The sequence below is a fragment of the Saccoglossus kowalevskii genome, chromosome 11 (assembly GCF_978046115.1).
Source record: "Saccoglossus kowalevskii chromosome 11, keSacKowa6.1, whole genome shotgun sequence".
NCBI classification, from domain to species: Eukaryota; Metazoa; Hemichordata; class Enteropneusta; family Harrimaniidae; genus Saccoglossus; species Saccoglossus kowalevskii.
In genome coordinates, this window is record NC_140651.1 from 13,791,076 (window position 1) to 13,814,130 (window position 23,055).

Consider the following 23,055-nt stretch of genomic DNA (forward strand, 5'->3'; position numbering starts at 1 on the left):
ATTATTATTGGAGGTATAACACTGCAATGTAAACGCAGAAACTAATTTGGCTTCCAGTAAATATAAAAAATACGGGAAGACGAATGTTCTGTTATTATATTAGTTTCAAGTCCAGCTAAGGATAATGTTCCTAGAACAAAGTAAAAACAATGTTTTCCCTTTTGATTTAGTTCAATAAAATTTGAACAATTTCTTAAAATGAAATCAGTTTTGAAATGACAAGATATACAAATAACCATTACACATCAAGCCATCCAATTATGATGTATCGCGTCCAAACGCACAGTCTTGCAGATGTTTGGAAAGATCTTGAACGTCGTCATCATCAGTGTCTGTTTCACTGAACGTGTGATTGCGTGGTGAAAGCTGGTTGCCGTGTGCTAGGTACGAATGAAGTTTGCCGATTGAAGCCAGGACTAGACCAAGATATGGTGGCGATGGCTTCATTGGCCTGGAGATGTACTCTGGGTGATACTGGACTCCAACAAAATAGGGATGATCTACAAATACAATTTTCAAAAAACAAAATTATATTTTAAGGAAGGTGTTTTTTTGTTGTGTAACTATGCAACAATGTAACACAATTATACAAATTCTGATTTCATTTTAAATTCAGTTTTGTATATTCTTCTGAATGACAGGAAAACTAACCAATAAGGTACTGCAAATATCAACTGGCAACATTCAATTGTTAATCTCAATAGAGTCTTCCCGATTTTCTACTACTTACAAAGTCGCACATTGTTTAATGCATTTACAAATATTTGGGGCATCTCCTCTATCAACATCCAAAGTTTAAGAAAATTTTACGCTACGTACCATTTAATTCCATGATTTCCATTCGTTCGCCTTCAACGTCATGTCCCACAAACTTCATACCATTCTCCTCAAAATGACTTACCAACTTGGGATTCACCTAAAAAGATAAATAGCCATGAATAATACATAGTATTATTCACCTGAGTAACAAAATAGTACAAAAAATGCAAAAAAAAAAATTCAGGGAAAGCAGTGTCATCTGAAACATATTTAAGGTGCAAACAAAGCATTGACTGGTTTTACAAGTTGCTGATCAACTTTTATATTGGTCCAATTGTGCTCCATGCAAGGGTCTCATTTTATTTTTAGAGCAAATTTGTTGACCTGACAATCCAGAATTCTTTGCGACAAAAGATTCAAGTACTATAAGGACGTAATCAAGCATGACAAAACTTCAAATTACAATGATGATTCGCAAATGTGTGCTATCACGCGTTTATCCATCCACACCACAATTCCAAAACTCCGACCTGAACTGAACTGTTCCCATTTATCAAAGAGAATCTAGACATTCTAAATCAACCAGTATATATAGACAAGATAAAATCTAAGACGGTATACCTCATAACGATGTCTGTGCCTCTCATCAACGTAGTCAACATTACCATACAGTCGCCCTGCAGGGAGAGACAAGTTAATAAATTAATTAGAAGAATCAAGAGTTTATTTGTGAAATTTTGAGTAAATAAATGTCTTTCACTATTAAAAAGTGTTCATGCTGATTGCTGAAATTAAAAGTACATAGGGGATGTAAAACCATTTATTTTCATCGACATTTAATTTCACTATTTTAATGTTTAGAGCATAATCCCCGTTTTAATTTCATGAATTTGTCAAGCAAACAATGAGTTTAATTGTTATATGACATGATACATGGATTTAATTTAGCAGATTTTACTTATCTGCGAAAAATAGCGAAATTTTAAACCCAGCGAATAATTAATGCAGTTACAGTAATAGAGTTATCTTTTGTAAAAAATAAAAATAAAATTCAAACATCGCCTTCTAGTGTAATAATGCAGACTTACTGAGTGTACTTTGCTCTGTTTTAAATATTGTTCTTCTTTTGCCAAGTCTCATGGTGCCTCCCATCTGGCCAGGATTGTGTTCTGGCATTTCGATGATCTACAAGGGAATATTTATTGTTAGCACGGCAATTAACTGATAATGTTCAATGTACTGTAAAAACAATTATGTTCGCATTTGAAGTTTTGGGCAATTTAAATGTCCAGACAGTCCCACATGTGTCAACGCGTTAATTAAAAGGACCTGTTTATATACAAGGCATATTTACAATGTACAATGTATGTGTAATGTAATAATGTAATTGACCTGGGCATATCAGAGGTAAAACTCCAGAACAACTTTCTTTGAAAAAATGGCCACCAGTCGACCATTTTAATTCTGATCTGTGCAACAAAATGTTCAATGTATGTACCAAGTTGGAATGAAATTTGATCATGCAAGCATGGCATTGTTTCTGAATAGCAGAAATGCTCTATTTTGATGCATTCTTACCACGAGAATGATCGTTCGCTCAGCCATCTTGAATCAGTTGGTAAACGGGCATATTTATCCCGAAAACATACGTGCGAAGTTTGAAGGTGTTCGCTCAAGACATGATGTAGTCTTTCCAAGATGCTGAAGATTCAACAGTAATTTCTGAATCATTCTTTTTACATCTACACGCATGTAGAAAAGATCGAAAAACCTAAACCTAGACCTGTTGCAGTACACTGTTTCAGAAATCTTTTCACATTCAAATACAACATTATTCATGGACAGCAAGCTTACCACAGGATGTTCACTTTCGGGTTCGAATTCCGTGGAGTGAGAATCCTTCCATCCCAATATGTGTCGTGCAAATTCAATCACAGCTACTTGCAGTCCTAAGCACACACCTACACAGGTAGGAAAGAGGAGAATCGAAATGAGGTGAAACAATTCAATTTCAACTCACAACACAGATTTTACCACCCCAAGTTAAGGTCATTATTTTTTTTCAACTTGTTAACAATTTATTACAAGGAGTGCAAATCTATTGAATGCAAAAAATAATTTTTAGTAAATTTCAAAATTTAGCAGCAGTGCTCTGAAATCTAATTATGAATATATACAAGAGCAATAAAATAAATGTTCACAACTTTTTAGGAACCCCATCTTGTTTTTACTCTCGTCTGACCACAAGGGGTTGACTATTCCGAAAGCCAGAAATAAAACGAAATTGGACTGAAGTATTACAAAGAGAACCAAGGCAGCCAGTTGAGGGTCTTTCATAGGAAATGAACTTGAAGAATTCTATTAAGGAACATAACATAACAGCATAGAAAATAATGTTCTAAAGGAACCACAGAAATGATGAAAATAGCCTGAGAAATATCACCAAAAAAACAAAACAATACAACATCAGTGTTTTCTCCAGCTTTGTATTCATGAGGGGGATTGTCGCCCCTTCAGATCAAAATAGAGGGGGATTTTCTGTAACAAGGGGGGAATTTCTAATAAGCATAAATTTTCTTAATAAAAACATTGGCAGTAATTTTTCATTATTTTCTCCACTTGTTACCAATTGATATGTTCTTCATTTTGAATTCTAAAATGTATGTAATTTTGCAAATATAATAATTGTAGTCCACACAATAATTTCATTATTTGTTATTTACTTAATGTTAATAACATTCTGCACAAGTTACCATACAATCAGAAATCCTGTCAACACAACGTGCAATATGTTTCATGAACAATTGTAGTAATAATTGCCAAAACACAAAAAGCTGAAAGGGAAAGCTGAAACATGTATTTAGTATTCTATTTTTATTTTCTCTAAACCTGGAAAATACGTATAGATTTTCTGCTTTGCCATAATTTGAGAGCTTCACTGGCATCAAATTTCGCAAGAGGAGGACCTTCTACTAGGATGGTGAGCAGACGATTCAAAGAAGCCTCTTCTAATCGATTTCAGAGGGACGTTTTCACCTTGTTTTGGGCAGAGAATCCCCTCTCACAGATTGCTGTATTCACAGGCAAAACAACAGCTGCCTTTGCCAAAGTTATTAAATTTGGTACCGTGGCCTTATGATTTGTGTTTATCAATTTCCACAGTAAAGTAAAATTGTCACGAGGGTAAGCTTGCTGCATCACTAGTGTTTTTAATAAACACCACTCATGTCGGGTTTCGTCTGGATCGACAAGAGCTTTATAAACTTGGCCCTCGTTTACTTTATCAACACCGTAATGTGCGATCAGAGTCTCCAATTTCTCATTGCCGTGATCTGATAATTGGTCGGCGGGTACGAAGGAGAGATGACGCATTGCCAATACATCGAATGCCGAAATGACGCTGGTACTGTCTTCCGGGAAGTGTGTATTTATATTGTCTATCAAATTATTGATAAACTCATTTTTCACGTTGTTTGACCTCGTCTTGGAACTTAGTTGTGTAAAACCCCTTCACGTTTCCCCCTTTGTACTGCTTCAATTGCTCGATGGTTGCTCTGACGCATGGCTTCATGGCGGCGATGTCAATCTCATCTTTCTAAAACACGAGGTTAAGACGAGTAACGATAGGAATAATGTCCATCAAAATATGGGCAACTGCGACAAATTTATATTGTGTTAATTTGTTGTATAGGCCGACGGCTTTCGGGTCTTTGGATTTGTTCTGCGCGTCGAAAAATGTGACCAATGCATTCCACGAACGGTACACTGTCTGCAACACATCATAAAAAGCAAACCATCTTATTTCGTGAATTTCCTTTACTTTGAGTTGTGGGCTTTCCAGCATCATTTCCACCTCTCGTAGTCGCGATGAACGGAGCGAAGATGCCTTAAAGTAGTAGAAAAGATTGGTTAGAATATTTTTGTATTCTTTCAAATAATCCAGCGTTGATGCAGCCTGGCTTGTACATAGAGCGAGCCGATGTGCAACACAGTGTACGTTCAGAAGAAACGGGTTAATGTCTTTTAATTTAGCACTCACACCGTTTTTCCTCCCTACCATTACGGACGCACCGTCACTTCCCAGGCCGAGCATTTTCGTTGTTTCGAGACAGTTTTCCTTTACGGAATTGCAGAGTGTTTCTGTTATAGAAGTCGCGTCTTTTTCGACAAGGTGAAGGTTTCCAATGAAGTTAGATTGAACGTCAAAGTCCAGGGCAACGCTACGGGTATACAAAACAAGTCGGCCGGTAACTGATATATTGGTACTTTCATCGGTTAAGAGGCTAAAGAACTCGCTTTTCTGGATATCATTCACTATTTTGGCTTTCATCGAATCCGCACAAGCCTGTTGCAATTCCTTGGCTGTTGTGTGTGATCGATAAGATGCGTTGTGGGCAATATTAAGGCTCTTTACAGGCTCACAGCCGCTGGTGTCTAACAAGTCTAATACACTTGAATACTTATCAGTTGCTATGGCTTCTTCAGCTAGCCAGTAAACAGATTTGATTGCAACAACCACTGCATCTTGTTTTTGCATCAAAGCATTCGACACCACGGTTTGCATATCAGAACGCATCGTGATGTCCCGCAAGGCTTCCCGGTGTTTGGCGCTGGCAGCATGTCGCATTAGAGTCGATGTCTTGTAATTACTGCATCCTCTATCGCTTGAGAATGGCGTAGTTTTTGCCAGTTTCTCTGCAGATTCGACAGCCCATTCCAAACTCGTCATGTGGTTTTTCCAACCATGAACATAACGCCAACCAGTAATCTTTCCAAACATCGATTTTCTTTTTTTTTGGCTGCCGTGGTGTCACCGTCATCACATTTCGTGCTGCCCAGGCTCGGATCGGGATCGGGCGATGTGCTCAAATTCTGAATGACATCATCTCTGTTAGTACTGTAAGCAGTGGCTGCACTCTCAGAATTGATTTTTGGCTCGCCTTTTCGGTCAAAAAAACTAGTAATCAAATTACGCGGCCGCTTCATTTTGGCTGCTATAATTAACGCAAGACTGACACGCTTTAGTCGCGTGCACCACTCGTAATTAATTCATTGTTTAGGCTGTTACATACGCGTAAGTTGGGGGGGGGGGGGTGTTAACTAGTTCGCCATAGTAAAAATATTATTGTTTCAAGACCGCTAGTTAATAGATTACAAATGAGAATATTTTTTGGTATTGTGTGTGAATTAATGGAATCTTTTTTTAGTCGATTCATTAAATAGTGATTTGTTTTTTTACGGACAGTCATTCGTTAAGTGATCTAGCATGGGTAGGTTCGGCGAGAACTTCACACGTACAACACTTTCGTTCCATACAGCTTTGTATAAATTACGCCAAAGATGGAAATTCCAAAAAAAACTGGGTACACACTCGTTTCCCCACCAAAAAACATAATGCAAGCTCATTGTTTAATTAATTTAGTTGCAATCGGAAATTCTAAACTACGTACAACAGAGAGCTGTGCCGATCTGGCGGGCTTGACAGCGTGTCAAGCAGTTATTCAATTAAAAATGTGAATTCACGCATCAGGTCACTTGTTGCTTCCATATATGGTAGCGATGAACTTTCAAACTTTCAACAACATGGCGCCTTAGTCTTTCGCGCTGGGGTGCTCTCTGCGTTGACTGAGCAAGTGTTACGATCTACATGCATTGTTTTAAAGCACTTTTCTTGCCAGATGCCTGTAGTTATGTTTATTTCTTGAGTAAACATGATTACAGTTGGTCTTCAATCGAAATCATTGCTGGCACGATGAGTTTCCTGTTGGTATCACCGGAGATGTCAACCGTGAACAACGGTGCATCATGAGCTCCATGGGTAAATGGAAAACCCGACGTAATTTATTAAACGTGACGTGTACATCAAGTGGTGTTTTGTTACATTTAACACTGCAAATTCATATAATAATAAATAATTTTTAAATGATTTGGACGCGCGAAATAATTAAATCACGCAACAAGCAGGAAGGACAATTTATTGTTGCCTCGCCAAGTTGCTTAACGCGTCGCCCTGTCACACACGCACTCCAGAAACTCAATGCGGGCTATTCCAACTTACGTACGCATACCCGAAGAAGGTTACAATGTGATGTTTTTAAATACAAGGACGCACAATTTTAAACAAAATATGCGGGAGGATGATTGTTATTTGTATCAGCAAGCTACTAGGCGCGTCGCAGTCCAATACACGCACAGACCATTGTTAAAAGAATCCAATGGGCAGTGAAGAAAGGGGCGATTTTCGCCCCTGGAGTATTTTTTCAAGGGCGCACAAAGTGTAGTAGGCGGGGAATCGCACGTCCTTGAGTAAACACTGAACATACTGAAACTTACCCAAGTATGGCTTCTTGTTTACTCTCGCCCAGTGAGCTGCTGCTACTTTGCCTTCAGTTCCACGCACACCAAAACCACCAGGAACAAGAACACCACTGATAACAAATAAATTACTATTATCAGAACATTTATGAATAACCTTTATTTTCCATTTCGTAAACTGGCACCACAATGGAAAAATTTAAAATCATGAACATTTGTAGCAGTGATAGTTTTACAATTGTCTTAATCTTTTCACCAGCAGTTCCCTCTTTTCATCATAAATATTCCTGTTTATATTCTGCGCTTTCCTAATATTAAATATTTCAAAAGTTAAATGTAGCAGGTTTTCAGTGTGGTGACATTTAATTCTCAACTTACTTGCTGCTACAAAGTTGCTGCCATGCCTCGTGATATCTTACAGGATCTGTTTCTTGTGTAGTTTTCTCTAAATCAGCTGCTTCAATATACTACATAAAAATAACAAGGTTTTTAGCTTCATCAGAACAGGCATCATCAGATTTTGACTATTTTAAATCAGTTTAATATCCATATGCATTATGCAGTACTGCATTTCTATTACAAACACATCAACAATGGAAGCACATACATGTATGTAGCACCATTAATAATTTGCATATATAATACATACATAATAAAATACTTTTATTTTCGCTTGGAATTAATTTGCTGAAGGAATGATTCAGTGAAAATAAAATCCAGCGAATATACTTTTTTTCCTACATTCAACTCTTAAAAAAATCATTGAAAATAAAATACACACAAAACACCCAAAAAGTTTTTTCAGCGAAAATTAAGCCCAGCTAAAATAAAGTATTTGACCAGTATACTGAATCATTAAAAAATACAATTTATTTTGACCAATAGACACATCTGTCATTTACGCAAGCATGGGGAAAATTGGGAAACAAGGAATTGTCAATGACACCGTCAAATTTTTAGTGACTGTCATCATTAGTGCCAAATAATTATTTACACTCATGTTAAAGACATGATACAAAGTGTAGCCAGTTTATTTGTGTGATTCCTTCATTTATCCCTCCCCCAAGACATTCATAATGCATTTCTAGCACGAAAGTGACAGCCAACATGAAACTAATGCATGTGTAAATGTGTTACATTCCATGTGATCCCATTCCAGCCATATTAGCAATATTGCTCCAAAAAACGGCATTCGATTAAAAGACAAGTCATTGAAAATGACAGTCCCCGTTAAATTTTTGAAAGTTCTCTTTGTGCTCGTCATATTAAAGTGGAGGGGTTGTCGCGAGAGTGTCCTTGAAACTTGAGTTCCAAGTGGCATATACAACAGATTGTTTATTTACATCAAAACATGTATTCCGTGTAGTAGTAATATGGCCAAAAATAAAAACAGCCGTTATTCGGCCATCTTTGATCTGATTATGAAACACACTGATATGTATGATGTATGTGCCAAATACAAATGAAAATGGTACACAAATTGTGGAAATATAGTAGTAAGGCCAAAAAGTAAGATGGCTGTCAATCGACCATCCTTGACCAGATTTTTAAACAAATTGTCATGGACATGCATCCTAACATGTATAAAGTACATGTACGTGCCAAATTTGAATGAAAACTGACAGAGCACGTCCAAGATACCGCATAAAAAAACAAAACAAGATGCCTGCCAGTCGACCATCTTTGATCCAATTGTGAAATAAATAGTCATGGACATGTATCCTAACATGTATAATCCATGTATCAAGTTTGAATGACAACTGACAAAGCATGTCCAAAATACAACATTTTCAAAAAACAATATGGCTGCCACTGCATGTGCATATGTCCCACACAAGGTACTAGGCACATGCAAAGAATGAACGGAATCGGTCCACAGGATTCTGAAATATGACGCTGGACAGACTGACGGACGGACAGACTCAGGAACTCACAGATGGTCAGGAACATGTATCCTAACATGTATGATCTATGTACTAAATTTGAATGAAAGCTGACAAAGCATGTCCAAAATACAACATTTTCAAAAAACAAGATGGCTATCGGCCATTTTGAATCGAATCGCTAAACCACTGCATGTGCATATGTCCCACATAGAGTACTAGGCACACGCAAAGAATGAACGGAATCGGTCCAAGGGATTCTGAGATACGACTCTGGACGGACGCACAGACGGAGACCGAATTATAAGTCCCCGTTTTCGGACTTCGTCCGAACGGGGACTAAAAATGGCCATCAATCGGCCATTTTGAATCAAATCTCTGAAAAATAATTATGTTTAATGGACATGCCAAGTTTGAATGAATGAGCACCATCACGATCCAGTTTAGGAATGGCAGAAATGCCCAATTATCATGAATTTTTGGTACAAAAATGGCTATTTCGGCTATCTTGAATTGGATCATGAAACAAAATGCATGTGCATATGTTCGATATGGGGATTAATAATTGCTGCAATTGTTTAGGCATGATTTGATTAAATAAAGTACAAAAGAGTACTACAACTGCAACATTATATTTATTTTGAACTTTCAAGACAATGATTTTATCAATGAAGACCATATATAGAATGATATGATAGGAAGACGTCTGAAATTGAATCAATTTAGCAAAAGATTACAGATACATGTAAGCTGCAAGGACATGTGAACACTTCTTACCTTAACATTAAGTTTATGACTACACATAAGAGCAGAATGGGTTAATGCTTTCACAACTGATGTATATGAATCTTCTAGTTTTGTGTATTTGCCAACCAATGCAATGGTTACTTCCTTCAGCATTCGGTCATGCCTAAAATATATTTAAATAGTCACTATCAAACAAGCATCTTGATATTGAGTATTTTTTTTCAAGGCACTTGGGAGTGGAACATGTGTCCAACGAGGAGAGGAGACCATACGAGAAAGAGGGTGCACAAGTGTAAGTATACCACTTGTTTCAGCGTATTTTCAGTTAAGCAGAGAAAAAGATGGTTTGATCTCATTGATATAGTAGGTCGTCTCACAGAATACAGAGAGGAACTTTTTCACAGTGACAACAATTTTAATCACTTAGAATAACAAGGCATATTATTATACATCTGTCACCATAACACCACAAGTTACAGGGAGCCATAATTTTGTGGTATTGCACTGGGTATTTTTATCCAACCATATTAGGAAACGTGAATTCCAAATGTGGAAATACTATGCACATGCGCGTCCTCTAATAATAAAAACAATCAAAGAAAGCTTAGAAAGAACTCCCATGTGCTGAGAGTATTGGAGACACATTAAATATAATTCGAAATTACTTAGCTGAAAACTAATTATGCAAATCAGAAAATTAATATGACCAGATTTTAGTGTAAAACTAATGAGGTCTGCGCAATGTAACAGAAAATCTATGTCTCCAAGTTTAATTGAAATGTGATTAGAACCAAAAAATTATGAATTATTATGCTTATTAGGGAATTAATATGAACAGATTTTTACCCCAAACTAATTAGGTTTGTACATTGTCCTAGAGCATCTTTGTACTAAGTTTCATTGAAATGGAATAATTAGCACCGTGAAAACTCCAAAATTTCGACCCCTCTAAAAATTCGACCGCCTATTTATTTGCCGGGTTTCGGTGTTTTATTCACCTCCAAATTTTCGACTCCACTAAAAATTGCCGACTCATTCTTATTCGAAAATTGCGACCAGTTTTAGTTTTCCCCCAAACGAAAAAAAAACACGATGTGAGCGCTCAAACGGGACCTTCCTCAAAGGCATGAATCCGGGTTTCTGATTGACTGAGAGATTTTTATTTTATTGGTAACGAAAATATATTCTAAATAAACGAAGTTTCAAATAAAAACGAACACAAAAATCTCGGCATGCTGCGTTTCTGAATTGTTGATTATTACTGTACTCAGTAGTGATTATAATAATGTACACAAAATAAATTTGTTGAATGGTTATGAAATACAAATAAAAGTCAACTTAGTTTCATCGTAAGCGAATGATTCCGATCTCGTATAAACGTTTGATGCTGTAGGATATCCGCCATGTTCTCTTAGGTCAAATAGGTCAAATCGCTAATTAACCAATCAAAAAGCTGGATGATGCGAAAACGGCATGATTTTTTTTAAATAAAAAAATTAGTTGTTTTTAAAAAATAAACTGGTCATCTGAAGAATAATTTAACATTGTTCACAGTGATAACAGCTCATTCTCGAAAGGAAGCTTACCCGCTCACGCTAGTCACGATAAAAATCATACACGTGTACTCTTGAATAGACAGACGTCAATGACTACGGTAAAACTTAGACTCTATTTTAGCCGGCAGGATTGATTGAAATGTCCGAAAAATGACGCCAAAATACACCTTAAAAGTCCCATTTTATTTTCTTAAATCCCATTATATTTTTTAATCCAAGGGCGAATTTACGGCAGAATTTGGTCCCTCAAATCACCGGTACGGTGCTCAAATAAGGGACACGTGAGCTTTGATTCTAACCGGATACATTGCACTGGGTCGGGGAGATCGTTTGCTAAACTTCCATGTATCTTTTGTCCAATGGGTACCTGTACTTCGAACATTCGCAAGTTTTCCTAGGTAGTGCGAGACAGCTTTGTCTTTTGACCTATTAGTTTTGTGCTGACCTCTTCTCCGCGTCTTGATGTTTTGTTTTGCTTGTCATAATACTCACTGATTGATGACTTTGTTTAGATTTTGAGTTACAACTCGGCCACGACCTTTGCTTTTACCGTGAAACATGAGGAAGTTTACGTCAATTGACGGACATTGCATTTTTTAAAAACTAATGAAGCACACTGTCTATCATCCCCATTTTTTTTTGCTGATTTCTATTCTGAAAAATTCGACCGTCCGAAAATGCACCTTAATTTTGACTCTAAAAACACGTCACATTTCTAACACAAATTATTTAAAACCAGTCGAAATTTTGGAGTTTTTACGGTACTTTAGATATCAGTGTGAAAGATTAAAATTGGTTAATTACGCAAATTAGGTAATTAATATGTACAGATTTTAACCCACAATTATTCAGGTCTGTCTATTGTCCTACAGCATCCATGTACATTCATTGATATGTGATGTATAGTACCTGAGATATCAGTGTGAAAGTTGGTTAATTATGCAAATTAGGTGATTAATATGCACAAATATTTACCGGAAACTAATTGGGTTTGCATAATTCTAGATTCATTGAAATATGATGATTAGTACTTTAGATATCAGTAGAAAAGCTGAAAATTAATTATGCAAATTAGGTAATTAATATGCACAATTATTTACCCTAAAACTAATCAGGTCTCTGCATAGTCCTAAAGGATCTATGTACCAAGTTTCATTGAAATGCGATGATTAGTACTTGAGATACATGTGGAAAAGCTGAAAATTAACTAATTATGCAAATTAGGTGATTAATATGCACAAATATTTATCGAAAACAATCAATCTCTGCATAGTCCTTGAGTATGTAAGTACCAAGTTTCATTGAAATGTAATGCTAACTACTTATATCAAATGCTGAAAATTAATTAATTATGCAAATTAGGTAATTAATATGTACTGATATTACCATAAAAACTATCAGGTCTGTGCAGTGTCGTATGACATCTATGTACCAAGTTTCATTGAAATGTGATGATTAGTACTTGAGATATCAGTGGAAAAACCGAAAATTGACTAATCATTATGCAAATTAGGTAATTAGTATCCACGGATTATTACCAAAAACTAATCAAAACCTAGCATTAGTTCAGAGCATCTATGTACCAAGTTTCATCAAAATCCAATGAGTGGTTGTTTAGATATCAGTGGAACAGTCATGGAACCACTAAAAAATAGCTAATTATCATGCAAATTAGGTAATTAATATGCACGGATTTTTACCAAAAATTAATCAAATCTGCGCATATGTTCAGAGCATCTATGTACCAAGTTTCATCAAAATCCAATGAGTGGTTCTTTAGATATCAGTGGAACAGTCATAGAACAGCTAAAAATTAGCTAATTATCATGCAAATTAGGTAATTAACGAGCATGGATTTTTACCAAAACCTAATCAAATCTGCGCATTGGCCCAGAGCATCTATGCACCAAGTTTCATCAAAAACCGATGTATGGTTCTTGAGATAGCAGTGGAACAGTCGGACACACATACACACATACACACATACACACACACACACATACAGACACACTAACTGCAAAGACTCCCATTTTGTGCTTCGCACATGGGAGTCAAAAATGGCTGCCCCAAGGTTTGACCAAACCACACACAAAGAAGTTCGCTAAATCTGTTCTAAACGTTTTGGATTTTGGCATTCCCATGATGTATCCCCTGGGAGGAAAAGATGAATAATAATAAGGTTATTACGAGGATACTGCAAAGTATGCACTCAGACAGTATGTGGTCGCATCGACCTTCGCTGCGCATCTGTGGATACTCCCATTGTACTGTCTTTGTGCATACTTCGCAGTATCCTCGTAATAACCTCATTATTAATGACTGGCTCCTGGAAGTAAGTTTTTTATTATAACAGATTATTTTACTTATTTGAACACCATTATTTATTTTTCTGTAAAATCCATGTTAATTGTGGATCAAATGAACATAATTACCCATTAACTACAAGTCTCAGCCAAATTTTTACAAATTTTACCCACCTTTCCGCCAATTCATTCCATTTGGAGAGAGTCCTCCTTGGTTTCTCTGGGTACTTTAACAACAGCCTCTCTGTGAAAAACGGCAGGATGTTTTGCTCAAAGAGCATGATGGGAACTCTGTAGATAGATGTGCAGTCATGGATGCAGATGACCTGATCTGTTGCTACGTGACAGAAAAGAGATACTTTCTCCTTCACACTTTTCACAATGGGATTCTGACTCCTACACACGATCTGCAAGAGGAAAGGAGTAAAGAATGAAAGAAAGATGCTAACATGTCTTTTCAGGAGAGTTTCTTCACGATGTATATTATTATCTTGTGTTTTTTACACTGAGACAGTGACACTAAAATAATATAATAGAATGGCAATTGATTAACCTTCCCACTACCAGACTTTTTCGACCAAATTTTTCTACACTTTCTGGAAATGAACCTTAACTTTGGGAGCCACAATAGACTTAATTTGGGTCAATTTTCGTTTTTTTACCCACAAAATTTGGCCATTTTAGTCTCATCCTTCTGAAGGAAAGTGCAGACTATAAACAGGGCCATTTTGTGAATTTGGGATGAAAAGAGGCAACTGGTGGTGAAATGGTTATCGTAAAATGAAAATTAAATGACAGAAGCTGTTCTTTAGTCGTAATCTACAACAATCTTCATGAGGACACTATACATAAAATAAAAGTCTCTGCCTCCATTCCTACAATAATGGATACATTTTCTCTTTACTTTCTAAACTTATTTACTGTAAAATACTTTATTTTTGCTTGCAACTTTTCAAAAATCAGTGAAAATAAATTCCGTACAAAACACCCAAAAATTCTTCACAGCGAAAATTGATTCCAGCTAAAATAAAGTATTTTACAGTATTTAAAATATCCTGATGTTCTTTTATCGACTGCAATTTCATGCATACATGTACAGATTTTTAATACAAATGTTCACTCTCCGTGCAGGAATTAGAGCCGTACTTACCAGATCAGGGGATAACCCTAGTCCCCTCAGCTCTCTGATACTAGCCTGGGTTGGTTTGGTTTTCTGCTCGCCAGTAGACTTGGGCTGTGGAACCAAACTGACATGGATCAAGCAGAAATTCTCGCGCTTCACACGAAACTGGAATTGACGAAATGCTTCAACAAATGGCATACCCTCAATGTCACCAATAGTCCCTCCAAGCTGAAATATAGAAAGAGCAGTTTTCAGCGACTTAAGAGCGAGGCGATCCATCAATACCGTATTTACAGTTACAAGTGTATCTCCAATAGAAGTTGGAAAGTCACATGATCACTTCTAATCTACCGAAATAACAAGGATTCAAATCCTTGTATCCACGGGGGAGAACATCCGATTATTTGCACCGCCTGGAATCTGGTGGAAATAAGTACTTTGATATAGTTGTTGAAACTCTCTCGATCAATGTTATAAGATTATCCCTACTGGTGCAACATATATAAATTTGGTTGCTCAGAATTACTTCCAAAGTTGAGTTTGTGCTGTTTCCTCAAGTTTGGCAGTTTTCATCGGCTCTTCGAATGGCATTCCACACCATATAAATACATGGTTCAGGGAGGTGCATCTTAGCAAAGTAGAACATTCTGTGACGTAGCTCCTCCCCCCAAAGATATAAAATTAAAATTGAACAGTCACAATAAAACCATAGGGATAAATTAGTGGCAGCATGATATGTAATAGAACACTCCATACTAGTATCAGTAATACCATTAAATATACAGGAATTTTTTTAAACAAGGGAACAGGACCGCAGCGCCCTCATGCCATAGCCATGTGGCCTCTTACCCTGGGGAGCAGATCCTCTGGCAACAATAGAAAAACCTCTGGATGCACAGCAACCCAAAAAAAGGCACAATAGTCTTTCCCTGAATTTATATCCATATGGTGAAGATAAGTATCTGGTTAGTGTCAACTTTTTTAAGATCAATTTGAGGCATACGTTCAGACTCTGAGATACTAAGTTCGCCGTCCATGAATTTATCAGCAAAGGTTTCTGTGTGAATTATTGTAATTATTTATAGCAAATAATGAATGAATCTCTTACCTCAATAATGCAGACCTCTGGTTCTTGTTTGTCTCCGTCCACTGGTACCTTAGCAACCCTCTCAACCCACTCCTGAATGGCGTCAGTAATGTGTGGCACAACTGGAAGACGAACATTGAAGTCCAGTTTCAATAACCAAACTACAATTATCAACACTTTTGCAGGCAGCATATACCAAAAAAGCTTGCATGAAAACTCCTTTTTCCTTACTTTGTATCATTGTTTCCCTTACAATATTCCAGTGACCTTATCACATTTGAATAAATACCAGTAGGTCAATCCTTACTAGTGATATTTGTGTTATTCAAGTCCCAAGTACATAAGGGTATACACTTGCTCATTTAGTGTACCATTTATGATGACCTTTTAGACTTTTTCGAAATATTGTTGGTAGCATCCTAAATGCATTAACCACTAATAATAAAAGCATAACAAAGATGAAATGCCAGAGTCTCCTTAAAACAAAAATTACAGATAATACTTTTATATTCACCTTGTACAGTCTTCCCGAGGTAGTCTCCTTTCCTTTCTTTGTTGATGACATGTTGATATATTTTTCCAGTCGTGATGTTATTATCTCTATGTAATGTGATATCTAAAAATCTTTCGTAATTCCCCAAATCTAAATCAACTTCACCACCATCGTCTAAAACGAAAACTTCACCTGCGGGGAAAAAAATTGAAAGAACATGTAAAACATTGTAATGTAATGTACCTTTGGATGAGTAGTTTTCAAATGAAAAACAATATTGTGTATCTATAATACTTGTCAGGATATTTAGATCATACTAAAAATAGAATTGACGCAGGGTTCTCCCCAGGGCTTTTTAGCGCCGAGGTCCGCGGCGCTATACCTGTGAATCTCGGCGCTTCACTTGGGACCTCGGCACTTGATTTCACATTTGACATGCCAATGTCAGATGTGAAAAAGCTTTGTTTGCCACGCCGGTCGGCCCCGACCGTCACTCAAAATTAGTGTCCAACACGGAAATGCTTCCGACGAGGACTATTGTCTGATTGTTGGTATACTGTAAAATGACTAATTTTCACTGGGTTTAAATTTCACTGATTTACCATTTCAGGCATATTCAGTGGGTTTTAAATTCACGGTTTTGTCATTTAGATAATGTGTTCTATGCTAAATTTTACATAATCATTGGGTTTTAATTTAGCGCATTTTCCAGTCAGCGAAATAAGCTAAATTAAAACCCAGTGAATAATTACCCCCTTTACAGTAATTACGTACCGACCGACACGCATCCTGCCAGTCGTGGATTATAATTTATAAACAATAGACCTAGTCGCACGATACGTAGCGGCTAGTCAAATTTGTGGAATTAGCACCTCTTTGTTTGTAAGTAAATACTTTCTGCGATAGACAGTCTTTAGATTGAAAGCTAAAATTATTTCAAAATCAATTCCACCTCGATATAACATGGTCAAATCGGAGTTCACGATCAGTTCACGCTACTCAAGAAAAAAACAACGTGTTTATTGCGTGATTTGGTAAAATACATTTGAACTGTTATCATTTCGAATCATGTAAAAACTCGTCTTTCAAGACCTAATTTACCTTTTAAAAATTGCAAATCACCTCTTTCGAAAGCTGTCATGCAGTTTTCAATTGAAATCGATGCCAATACATCGTGCTACGACATCGCTTTACTTCCGCAATGTAATTTTTATGATCACTACCATTCGGAAAACTTCGGGTTCTACCGGCCTTACCATGCGGCATTTTGATTGGTTAATGGAATTCTTGACCCATCGGGTCAAAGGACACATGCTAATGTTTCACAAACATCATGGCGGGTCTGTTTTTTTTTACCGAAGCGATCAAGTGATCAAAAATAATCGCTCCCGATAAAAATAAGTCGGATTTTACTTACATTTCATATCAAAAAAAAAAAGAAGTAACATTTGTTGAGGAATTATTGCTATAACTGTGTATAACATGGCCAAGTAAGTTATGTCACGTCGTAACTTTGATGATCGTTTTGAAGCTTTATTTGTTCGCTCATTACTGTAATTGTAAACGTTTTAGAAGTTGATGGTACGAATAATAAATTACAACAATACGTCAATTACGTGATTGATTTTTTGAAGGAGAATGTTTTTGGAGTGAATACAATTATGAGATTCGTGAACATAAATCTGGCTTAACGTTTTGAATGTGTTTCCTTCAACGTTTTACAAAACAATTAAATTGCAACAATAATATATTTGTGTTTGTTTTTAGTCTGCAGCATTTGTATTTCGAGAATGTTTCAAACTCTTCTAAATTGTGAAACATAATGTGTTGATTCCATTAAAAAAAATATTTGCCCTGTGACTGAGCTCACTAATATTCATAATTGTAAATAAGTTCTGTTAATCAATGAAGAAAAGATATGTAAATGATATGCAAATTATTATGCAAATTAGCCCCGGCGCTATGCATTTTTTCTGGGGAGAACCCTGATTGACGTAATCAGCAAATGCCATCTCGCTTGATAGATCAACCAAGGTGTGCACACTTAACAATTGTCGCGAACATTAATATTGTTATTAATTTCAAAGTTATTGTTATATTCGATGTTACGGTGATACTGCCAATATCCAAGTGAAATGCATAAATTATGTTAATTAGGGTCAGTCAAACCAATATATTGGTGATGAAAATATAATTTAAATGAGCTAATTTTATAGATATTCTGGATGTAAATTAGATGACACGAACTACAAGTTTTTTTTCATTTTTTTCTTCTGCAATTGATTCATATAAATTGAATATTAAACTGTTCAAGGGTGTAATACCAAAAATTATAAATTGACAAAAATTACCAGCACTAATAGCTAATAGCATGCAACATTAATAGTGCACTTTAACATATATCAATGTGCATGTCGAGCTATTTATTTGAAAAATACAAACGTCTTTAATGAGAGAATTCAGCAGATTAATTCTCCTCATATTTGCAGAAGCACGTGCTTAGTAACCTAAAAATCATAGATAATTACTATTTGAAAGACATGTACTAATAAAATGATACAGAACATGCAACTAATTTCAACCAAACTTTAAATTTTCTTCAGACAGATCAACTACTTTGGACATCATGATTTGGCAATCATACGTACTCGTGATATTTTGTTCAGAGATTCTTTTGTGTGCGATAACATTTTTAAGAGACCATACTCTCAGAATAATTTGTTGTTATTAAAAGGCAGTAGTCTTGTGTGTCATGTTGTGTTGCGTTTGACATAGGACTCGTAGCGACGTACACAATGCTTCTAAAATACATTATTTACATGTAATTCAAACCTGCATTGCATGACGACCACCGCATTTTAATTAATCTATTGAGTAAAAGTAAGACAATTTGTTCTAGCGAAATCTAAAAATAACTCAGACAGCAGAAGGGGTTGATGTAATTATACAGCTATATATTTGACATGTTATAGATATACACATAGCTGCATTATTAAGCAATCAACAGTGATTTTTTTGTTTACAACACGTCACTTACCATGTTCATAGGGAGAGAAAGTACCAGCATCAATATTGAGATAAGGGTCAATCTTTATTGAGGTCACTCTTATGCCGCAGGATTTCAATAACGTACCAACGCTGCTAGCTATGACACCTTTACCAATACCGCTAATGACGCCACCGGATACAAGAATGTACTTCATTGCGGATGCAGTCCTACCAATCCAAGCCAGTGTAGAAAATATAATTATGAACTATCTTTATTTTAAAATTGCTTAAAATAAAAAACAAAAACAATAAAAACTGAGATGAGCAACAGTGTCAACTTATTTCAAACAAGGATACACGCAAAGGACAGCAAGATGACTATTATGCTACTAAGCATCTCCAAACTTGAACATCTCTGGTCCATAAATTAACAAATAAATTTTGTGAATCAGTGTGTCCTCAAACAGGACAGATTGTGAGGATTTTGAATCAAAAAAGAATCTTTCAAAATAAAGTTGCCTGCTTTGGAAAGATGAGGATGCTTAACAGTCTATGCCTTCAGCCATTGTCAATTTTTGAGTTAGATATATTCAAAAACATTTAGAAATTGAGAAAGAAAAATTCTCACAATCGGGAAATGTCCATAATTTCCGGTCCTTCCCTTTTGGAGCTTTAATTGGCCAATAAGAAATGCCAACGTTTTTTTACGGTGTCAGTAAAGCAAATATTCCAGTCTACTTCAGAGTATTCTTTGCCAAATACCGTACTTATCCGGGTAAGAGCCCATGCCTGGACAAACGCCCACCCCCCACTTTTGACACAATAAAGAAGTTGAGGTCATATCCGGGCACACGCCCAGGAAGTCTTTTTCTACACAAAACAAAAAACAAAAAAAACTATTTTCTATTCGTTGAAGTCTGTTGTGAAACTTATAAAAATTGTTCAGTGTTCTCCACAAGGGGTTTTAGGCGGGCGGCCCGCCCATCAAGTTTTACGGCCGCCCAGTAACTCTCAACACCCGCCTACCAACGTACATCCATCTGAAATTATTTGTAAAAAGCTTGCATTGTTTTTCCCAAGCCTAAACAAAAGAGTAGTTGCCCAACCCTTTATTTTTCTATTGTTTCAAGAGTCCAAACATAAACAATGTCCATTGGAAGTCTGCAAGCAGTTATCAAGTGTATTCATGGCAATGTGTCAATCGCTTGAATTCATTGTCGCCCGACATTGTTGCCACTTAATGCTCACGACACGCAACTACAGTGGTTTCAATTTACAGCTGTATTTTTAATAATCGTCTTCCGATCACGAAAGAAAGAAGTAAATACGAACGAAATGGATATGCACAGAAAATAAACAAATATTTTAGCAGATTGCATGTAAACTCGAACAAAAATTTAAATTCTAGCCGTATTTACAACGTTCGCTCGATTTTCATTGTGAAAACAGCATGGAGAAGGCAAACTGATGACCTTTTGGCCTACCCCATTCAACGACCGTCTGCTACCCACCGCTGTTGGCGCTGTAACGATTTAGTATCTAAGTTGCCTAGGGGAACAGCGCATCCTGGGTGTTCGTGTACTGAATTCGGAAAGCGGTAATAAACATCAAACATGGCTGCTGGATTAGTTTACCGCGAGTATTTGTAATTGAATAATATTTTAGTTATCTTTTCCACGTACTTTTTTCAATTTATCTATTTTTTATGTCTAATCTTTCGAGAACATATCAGATTCTTTTATTTTGCCGATTGCTAGCATTTTTTTCTTGAATTCCAAAACAATGTGTGAAAACGCAACGTATCGTGGCCGTACATGCGTAAATGCATCTTACCGTCCGTCGGCACGGGTGAGTACTGATGCCACAAATAAAAATGTTATGGATTTTGTTTTGACAAATTGTCCGTTTTGGCTTTGTGGGCAAATCATCTCGTATATTTTCTACATTATAACTCAATTATGTTTTGTACTTGCTCTTGGTTACTCGAATTGCATTTCATGAACGCAGAATAATTTGCGAACGCATAAATCGCCGATTTCAAACTTTTTGCATTTCGTAAATATTGATAGTGATCAATCTGTTTGTATTTCAAAAAAATTGTAACATGTTCCAATTAAATTAAATTAAAAAGTGAATAGTAAATAACTTAGTGTGTATTGCAGTTCATGTCATAAATGCGAGAATGCTGTATGTAAATGATATGCAAATTGATGTGCAAATTTATGCTAATTAGGCCGCCCACCAGCTAATTTGGATTGTGGAGAACACTGTTGTTAATTGCGTAAAACAAGGGGTGAACGCAAAGGGCAGCGCGTTTACCGCTGATTTTTTTCAGAATCATAACAATCAGCAAGTCTATAAAAATAAATATTAAATCAGGAACGGTAATTCTCTTTTTGAAATATGTCGTGGCCCTAAAAAGGGCCGGCAAATGCCCACCCCTTCTTTTTGGCAATTTTCCATGTTCAGGACCCTGGGCTTATACTCGAATAAATACGGTAATACTAAAACATGGGATGAGTGACAGATACATGCACATTGTATAATAGAAATTAAGATAGTGTACTGAATCTCACCATGTGCAACAGTCATAATACTATCAATGGACTTTGGAATACACAAACTGTGCCAGTGTCGCACTGACCTGAAGCATGGACATTGGATTTATATATTAATTTAAATACAAACCAATAGATTTAGTATTGGTCACTCACGATAAACCTTGACCTTGGAGACTAGCTATAGTTTTGTGCAGTTGTACGTTATATTTTTTACACATTTTGGGTGAAAATAGTAAAATGCTTATCTGTTTCAATGGGTCGATCGGATGACATGGTTTATAACCATGTGCGATTTTTGGCGCTTGTTTCCAAGTATCCGGAAAATTTATTTTGAGCAGATTTAATATAATCAGTACATGTGGTTAAAAAAGGCAAGAATTATATATATGATTTCACTTCCAAGCAGGTGTATTTCTCATTCGATCTTTAGTTCATCATATCAACGATTTTCAAATAAATTTCAACAACGTACGAATAATATCGAAAGTGGTTTCATCATCGTAACATTTATTTTCCCGCGGAATATTCACCCGGAGTTTACGGGCGAAGAGAGATGTATTGGAAAGAATACATGGTGACAAAAATCTGCCACAATATGCTACGGAAACACACAACAAATACTCAGGCTAAATGAAAACGATTGATCAGCTGTAAAATATGACGTCTATTTCTTGATGTCTTTGTCAATTTCCGAATTCGGAAAAAATAATCAACTGCAAACACGCGAAGACTGTTAACGACAAGGTCCAGTTGAAACAATCATAGTGAGGTTAAAAGTCCACAGAATGAAAAGTGGTATGACATACCTAATAAAACTCACGAAATCAACACAGACTGTTAGCCAACTTCTTGTTTCAGAGTAACCGCATGGATTCGGCGCCAAATCGCATGGTGGAACGTTATGTGTACTTCTGGAATAAACCACTTTGTCTGATGGGGAGATCCCATCCAAGAATCCAAGGTCAAAGAGAATTTGTTTAACTCGTATATATTTCTTAACTAGATATACAAATGTGTCTACATTTAATTTAATTTGCGTTAAAATTACTGTTCAAAAATAGTTTTAACATTTGGTTCAAATATAATAACCCACGTCACATGCCCATGTTCAGTGTGGCGAGCTCCGTTCCTTGCTGAACAAATAAACGTTTTGATAAAGTTCAAAGGTTGTAGTTGAAAAAAAAACACTATTTCTAGATAATTGGGAATTGTATTTACTTCAAAGTTAATTCTCTTAAAA

General features: G+C 36.2%; 1 protein-coding gene across 2 annotated transcripts; it reads right to left on the reverse strand.

Moving 5' to 3' along the window:
- Window positions 1-152: 152 nt before the first annotated feature.
- LOC100373163 (CTP synthase 1-like) lies at window positions 153-22,737 on the reverse strand. Of its 2 annotated transcripts, none has more exons than XM_085504876.1 (14): window positions 22,622-22,737; window positions 19,304-19,482; window positions 16,288-16,458; window positions 15,795-15,895; window positions 14,714-14,914; window positions 13,738-13,970; window positions 9,735-9,867; window positions 7,453-7,541; window positions 7,093-7,187; window positions 2,614-2,720; window positions 1,848-1,944; window positions 1,381-1,436; window positions 820-916; window positions 153-500 (listed from the first exon to the last, which is right to left on the reverse strand). In XM_085504876.1, exons 2-14 carry the CDS (start codon window positions 19,467-19,469, stop codon window positions 259-261), a joined length of 1,788 nt encoding a protein of 595 aa, XP_085361002.1. In that variant the 5' UTR covers window positions 19,470-19,482; window positions 22,622-22,737; the 3' UTR covers window positions 153-258. The 2 variants fall into 2 exon arrangements, with proteins under 2 accessions (XP_085361002.1, XP_085361001.1); XM_085504875.1 differs by having other exon boundaries at window positions 19,304-19,540; window positions 22,622-22,707.
- Between the last annotated feature and the right edge of the window lie 318 nt (window positions 22,738-23,055).